The 6,846-nt window shown below is 39.7% G+C and overlaps 1 protein-coding gene across 4 annotated transcripts; it reads right to left on the bottom strand.

Annotated features, from left to right (window-relative positions):
- Positions 1-660: 660 nt before the first annotated feature.
- On the bottom strand, positions 661-6,007 carry LOC130368725 (C2 calcium-dependent domain-containing protein 4C-like). 4 transcript variants are annotated; one of them, XM_056572818.1, is made up of 4 exons: positions 5,834-6,007; positions 5,672-5,734; positions 2,852-3,051; positions 661-2,632 (listed from the first exon to the last, which is right to left on the bottom strand). In XM_056572818.1, exon 4 carries the CDS (start codon positions 2,602-2,604, stop codon positions 1,384-1,386), a length of 1,221 nt encoding a protein of 406 aa, XP_056428793.1. In that variant the 5' UTR covers positions 2,605-2,632; positions 2,852-3,051; positions 5,672-5,734; positions 5,834-6,007; the 3' UTR covers positions 661-1,383. The 4 variants fall into 4 exon arrangements, with proteins under 4 accessions (XP_056428793.1, XP_056428792.1, XP_056428791.1 ...); XM_056572817.1 differs by having other exon boundaries at positions 2,852-3,048; positions 5,672-6,007; XM_056572816.1 differs by having other exon boundaries at positions 2,852-3,074; positions 5,672-6,007.
- Between the last annotated feature and the right edge of the window lie 839 nt (positions 6,008-6,846).

Consider the following 6,846-nt stretch of genomic DNA (forward strand, 5'->3'; position numbering starts at 1 on the left):
CCCACAATGTACCCTAAAATGTTAGGTTCATTATGAACCCAGGCTATAGTTACTGAATGTTCCTAATCAACTAAAAGCAATTCACAGAATCTTGTTTAACATTTGATATCTAATGTAGGATGACCACATACATAGCAACAATTCAAGTACAAACTTCTATATTACTGGTTTGTTGCATTCCAAGCATTCTTATCTATCACTTTAAGGGCATACCTGGTCAGTAAATTTTTTTATTCATTTTATGGACCAGTAGGGTTAGGGTTAATGTGGTGTTACTAAGTGAGTGTCACCATGCTTTCTTCTCATGGAATAGGATCATCAGTGTGGAAAAAAATTAAGACTGTAGTTTATTATTAGATAGGAACACATCATACTGAGCTTCACCATTGTCAATATTTACTTCCCGCTTATAAATCATACTACACACTCACGCATGCACACACGCACACATATATGGATCAAATGGATTTATAGTGGTGCCACAATAAAATTATTGTGTTAAGATGGTGATTACAGCTTCCCTTTTAAATGGTAACAGTTAATAAGACCTAGATATAAAATAAAATAAAAATCTGTGATAGCTCATTAGCTCAAATACACACATGTAATAATATAAATATATAATTTATTGATCAAAACTTTAAAAAAAAAAATCATACAAGTATCATAGTTATAATAAATAAACTTGGCGATACATTCTTAGGAGAAGTATATTAAGTGTTTATAAAAAAATAGTATTTAAGAATAATTGATACAAAAATAAAATATAAAAATAAATAAATAATACATACATGCTAAACATGCTGTTCTTACTAAACCAATGATACCAGTACATAGAGAGTAGCTATATGAGTTACCTACAGTGCTCTGTCACAAGAAGAGTTCTATCAGACTGTTAACACAAACACCCTCAAGACCAATCGCATTCACAATGCAGCCTTGTAATTTGCAGAGATAACACATGAAGTATAGAGCTTAAAAATATTCTGTGCTTTGCAATGCTACTCCAGAAAATAGAAAGACAGCATTTAGCTGCTTACTGTAGATCACGTTTTGTTTGTGCCTATTATAATTGAATTTCTAGTTGCAAGGAGAATTGGCATATCTGGGTCATTGAAAGAAGATACTGAGAAGCCTTTGCTCCTAGTCTCCCATGAAATAGGATTGCATCTATGCCAACTGCTAATCTACTACTCTTCAACCAAGAATGTTAGAACAAACAGCAACCTGCAGTGCTCATAAGTTTAAGTAATAACAAATTGAAGACTCTGACATATGGTAGATGCAAAGTCAATGACGTTTTCTTACAGTCAAACATAAACATCATTTGTTCACATATTGTATAGTTCAAAGTGCTATGAAAACATGTTAAACCGCTTATCCTCATGGGGAAAGGATGCTAAGCAAAGGAAGTTCAGTTTGTCCGAGAGTACAGTCTCTTTTCATGCTGCACATTTTGTTGATGACCTTAACTTTAAGACTTCGGCTATGTAGCTGTGTTTGAAATACATTCTCAAAGAAAAAGTCCTCATTGAAGATGGGGTTTCTACTCCTTCGGATTACAGTACTTCGCTGCTTCTGTTGTTTTCCAGGAGTAATGGACAGTGTCACAAAACAGTTGATGGTTTTGGGGTCAGTATCTGGTTGGTAAAGTCCTTCAACACTTATGAGTCGGACACGCAACCTCTGTGCTTCAGAGCAATATTCTGTAGATAAACGAAGAGAACCTCCATTTTCTAGCAACACAGCATTTTCTGCCATAAATCTGCCTCTAGAATACAAAAGATCCATTGGAAAGACAGAATCCATCATTCCATCAGACAGTCTCCGAATGATATTTGGACTGCTATCTGTGGAACTACATTCATCAGCTGAAAGTGAATTATTTCTAGACAGCCCGGACTTCCCTTTCCTTCTGAGTGCTTTGGAGAAGATCTTGTCCTGGCTTATAGCTTTCAGCAAAGAGTTACATCTAGGTGGGGATCTGTGAAGCAGAGGTGAACTAAATGGTGAAGAGTCTGTAGAGGATGAGGTTTCGCTGTCCAAGGTGCCAGAGCGGCTCAGTGACCTCAGTTTTAAAGTTGAGAAACTACTACAAGAGGATGCCCATTGCCATGCAGATGTGTTTAAGCGTGACTTAGGCAGCAAAATTGGAAGGCTGGCAGGGTCATTGTGGAAGAGAGATTCTTTCCTTCTGGTGTTTGGGCTTTCTAGTAGGGTACAGAATCCATAAGAAGTTTGAGCTTTGGGAAGATGTGGCAAGGAAAGGGCTGCTTGTGCCTGGGGGTCAGCATTTGTACTTTCTTCCTCGAGGGCTTCTTCAGCACTGTCCACCTGAATAATATGTGTGTGTGGTGTGTTAACACCTCCGGTTCCAAAAGTTGCTCCAGAGAGGTCAGGAACAGATCTATAAAGAGATTTTATTCTCATACCCCTCTGAGATGAAAGCAGAGGAGGGATACAGAACTCAGGGATTCTATCTGGAGTTAATACATTAGGGCAAGGTATTGGACGCTGGCCCTTGTCAGGATGGGCTCCTCTTGGTGTGAGATCACAGATTTGTCCCTGCATTTCTGGTACTTTCAGCTTCTCCAAAAGCCACATAAGTCCAATTATTTGGCTTATATTAATCCTGTAACAAAGCATAAAATGAGATGTCAGAAAACCAGTGTAACAAAATGTAGATGACAGATACGACTAATGAACATTTATTGTGGAAGTGCAGGATTCATAACATGGTATAAAGGACATTATATTCTAGACAGATATTCCATCTTTTTAAATTAGCCAGAAAACAAGTAGTTTGAATGTAGACAAGAAAGATTAGCCTCATAATGGAGAGAATAGTTACCTGTTGCAATAGTGAAATCCTGCTCACATCACCCTGGAAAAAGTCCTCTGTATGATGGATATTACTGCAGCCAGCAAGGAAATCAGTGTTATGTAGCCCAGAGCAGTGAATGAGCTCAGCAACCTCCGTCACCAGCTTTTATAGCTGAATTGGGCTGCTCTCCAGCCAATTGAAGGTAAGTGGGCGGCGTACACCTTCTACTGGAAAGAGACACGAGGAAACACTGTGACACGACAGAGCTTTGTGATAACACTTCATACGTTAACATTCTTTTTGAAAGACCTAGAGTAGTGAGAACATACACTCTAACATACACTAAGAGGTTACAAAACCTTTCTACACTTACAATTTACAAGTGCAAACAATGAACAATGTAAATGCAAAGAAATACACGTTCAAGCTTAAAAGGGGGCCATACACATTAGATGAATGTTGTCCAAATGTATTCATTTTATTGGGAAAGGCCAAAATACTATGGGGAGATTCATCAAAACCTGATAGCAACCAATCAGAATGCTTTCTTCATGTTTGAAAAATTGCCTCTTCAATTTTATGAAAAATACAAGAAGCTATCTGATTGGTTTCTATGGGCAACTGGTTAATTGTTTAATTACACAGGTTCTGGTCCCCCCCCTAGTGTGTTTGGGGGTATTGCATTTTTAGGCTTAGTGCCAGTTTCAGCATGCTGACAATATGTATTTCATATATATATATATATATATATATATATATATATATATATACAGTACAGACCAAAAGTTTGGACACACCTTCTCATTCAAAGAGTTTTCTTTATTTTCATGACTATGAAAATTGTAGATTCACACTGAAGGCATCAAAACTGTGAATTAACACATGTGGAATTATATACATAACAAAAAAGTGTGAAACAACTAAAAATGTGTCATATTCTAGGTGGAAAGTGTCCCCAAGTGCAGTCACGAAATCCGTCAAGAGCTATAAAGAAACTGTCTCACATGCGGACCGCCCCAGGAAAGGAAGAACAAGAGTCACCTCTGCTGCGGAGGATAAGTTCATCCGAGTCACCAGCCTCAGAAATCGCAGGTTAACAGCAGCTCAGATTAGAGACCAGGTCAATACCACACAGAGTTCTAGCAGCTGACACATCTCTAGAACAACTGTTAAGAGGAGACTGTGTGAATCAGGCCTTCATGGTAGAATATCTGCTAGAAAACCACTGCTAAGGACAGGGAACAAGCAGAAGAGACTTGTTTGAGCTAAAGAACACAAGGAATGGACATTAGACCAGTGGAAATCTGTGCTTTGGTCTGATGAGTCCAAATTTGAGATCTTTGGTTCCAACCACCGTGTCTTTGTGCGACGCAGAAAAGGTGAACGGATGGACTCTACATGCCTGGTTCCCACCTTGAAGCATGGAGGAGGAGGTGTGATGGTGTGGGGGTGCTTTGCTCGTGACACTGTTGGGGATTTATTCAAAATTGAAGGCATACTGAACCAGCATGGCTACCACATCATCTTGCAGCGGCATGCTATTCCATCTGGTTTGCGTTTAGTTGGACCATCATTTATTTTTCAACAGGACAATGCCCCCAAACACACCTCCAGGCTGTGTAAGGGCTATTTGACCAAGAAGGAGAGTGATGGGGTGCTGCGCCAGATGACCTGGCCTCCACAGTCACCAGACCTGAACCCAATGAAGGCAAAAGGGCCAACAAGCATCTCTGGGAACTCCTTCAAGACTGTTGGAAGACCATTTCAGGTGACTACCACTTGAAGGTCATCAAGAGAATGCCAAGAGTGTGCAAAGCAGTAATCAAAGCAAAAGGTGGCTACTTTGAAGAACTTAGAATATGACATATTTTCAGTTGTTTCACACTTTTTTGTTATGTATCTAAGTCCACATGTGTTAATTCATAGTTTTGATGCCTTCAGTGTGAATCTACAATTTTCATAGTCATGAAAATAAAGACAACTCTTTGAATGAGAAGGTGTGTCCAAACTTTTGGTCTGTACTGTATGTATATATATATATATATATATATATATATTTTTTTTTTTTTACCAGAATGTATGTCTGACTGTGGTGTTTGTTTTGGGCCCCCAGTTCTCCAACAAAAATCCATGAGCCATATGATAAATGAATGACATGACTTATAATGAGAAAAACACAGGGGAAAAACGCCAAAGAAAAAATGCCTATAGTAATACACACTATGTTTGAGAAAACCGGATGTGACTGTTGTTAACTCCTACAGCATGTCATACAGACAAAGATCCAGGAACTTGGTGAGGTTAAAACAACAAATAGGCTTCAACACTACTAACATCGTTGGATGACCCTCTGTACCTCCAGATGTCATTACTATTAATCTGTACTGTGTCTGATGCCAAAAACTCTTAGTTATTACAATAACAGAGCTGTTCCTATATGAATCATAGGTGTGATATTACCGTAACTGTGTTGAATACTACTTGTGATGACTGTCAAGAAAAGACAGTCTCTGGGAATACAGAGGTTCAGTAATAGAACAGAACTATTCACTTACAGTAATACAACATAAATATTTTCTGCTACAGGACGTTCAGTACTTAAAGGGAATGGTCTAACCTGCTAAAAACTTCAAGTTACCTGCTAAAAGATTCCAACAGGTAGGGGCACACGTGCCGTATTTGACTGCATATTTGGTGCTACGTATTTTACTACCCTTTGAAATCAGCAAAATACGGCATGTGTGACCCTACCCTCAAAGTACATTTCAATAAACTCACAGAGGTTTGCTAGAAGGCTCAAACCAATCTTTACAACCAAGCTCTGTGCTTCCTAAGCCGATTTTATACCTGTATTGGAATAGCAGGTTAGCTGCAGATGAACAATAGACGAGGTCATCTTCTGTTGCTGGGCTTTTCAGTGGGAGCCAGAAAAAAACAATAGCAATCTTTATTGAAATGATGGTGACACTCTATATTTGTATACAAATTATGTTTTTGTAGATCATTTACTCATCTTGCGCCTCTTTTGAATGATATGAAGTTTTATTGGCTGTTTAGATTCTGATTTCTACTGGACTCCAGTTAACAGAGGATTTGTTTGAGAGGGTGCAGATGGCATAAGATCAGGGATCAAGTCCTGCAGAAATGCGGGAACAGAGGGGGAGATTTATCAAAACCTGTGCAAAGGAAAAGTTGCCCAGTTGCCCATAGCAACCAATCAGATTGCTTCTTTCATTTTGCAGAGGCCTTGTTAAAAAATGAAAGAAGCACGCTGAATGGTTGCTATGGGCACCTGTGCAACTTTTCCTCTGGACAGGTTTTGATAAATCTCCCCCAGAGTTCCTGCACTTTTTCCACAGGAGGAACACTGTTCCCATTAGCAGGAGTCCTGCAGGCAGGGGCCCTAGGTGAAAACATTCGGGGCTCGTACTCGGAATGTAAAGCCAGGTGCCCAGGTTGCCAGTAATCTCACCCCTGCGTCATGCAGGTCCTGGTCGGGCAGAGATCTCCACACACAGCACAATGACAGTGACTGCCCGATTAGGACCTGCTCTGTATCTGCTAGATGCTGGAGGTGTAGGACCTTTGGTGATGTCACAGTCATGTGACCAGGACTTGTGGGGGCAGAGCTGAAGGACTTTTAGAGCGGAGCAGCCGGGAAATATGGGGGAGTCTGGTGAGTTTTTTCCTCCATAATACTCCCAGAGCTGCAGTCATTGCTTTACTGGTGTGGAATCACACAGCAGTGTTTCCCAACTAGGATGCCTCCATCTGTTGCAAAACTTCAACTCCCAGCATGCCTGGACAGCTTTTTTGCTGGGAGTTGTAAATTCTCAACAGCTGCAAGGACCCTATTTGGGAAATACTGGAATACTGTATATACACTATAATGTAAACCAATGTACAGGGTAAGTAATGTAATTTTATACAGTGAATCCACCAGAAGAACAAGGAGTCCAGCTCTGGAGTATACCTGATGTTACTATAATAATTATAGGATGTAACTCAAGATCAGGAGTAAC

The sequence above is a fragment of the Hyla sarda genome, chromosome 4 (genome assembly GCF_029499605.1).
Source record: "Hyla sarda isolate aHylSar1 chromosome 4, aHylSar1.hap1, whole genome shotgun sequence".
Lineage (NCBI taxonomy): Eukaryota > Metazoa > Chordata > Amphibia > Anura > Hylidae > Hyla > Hyla sarda.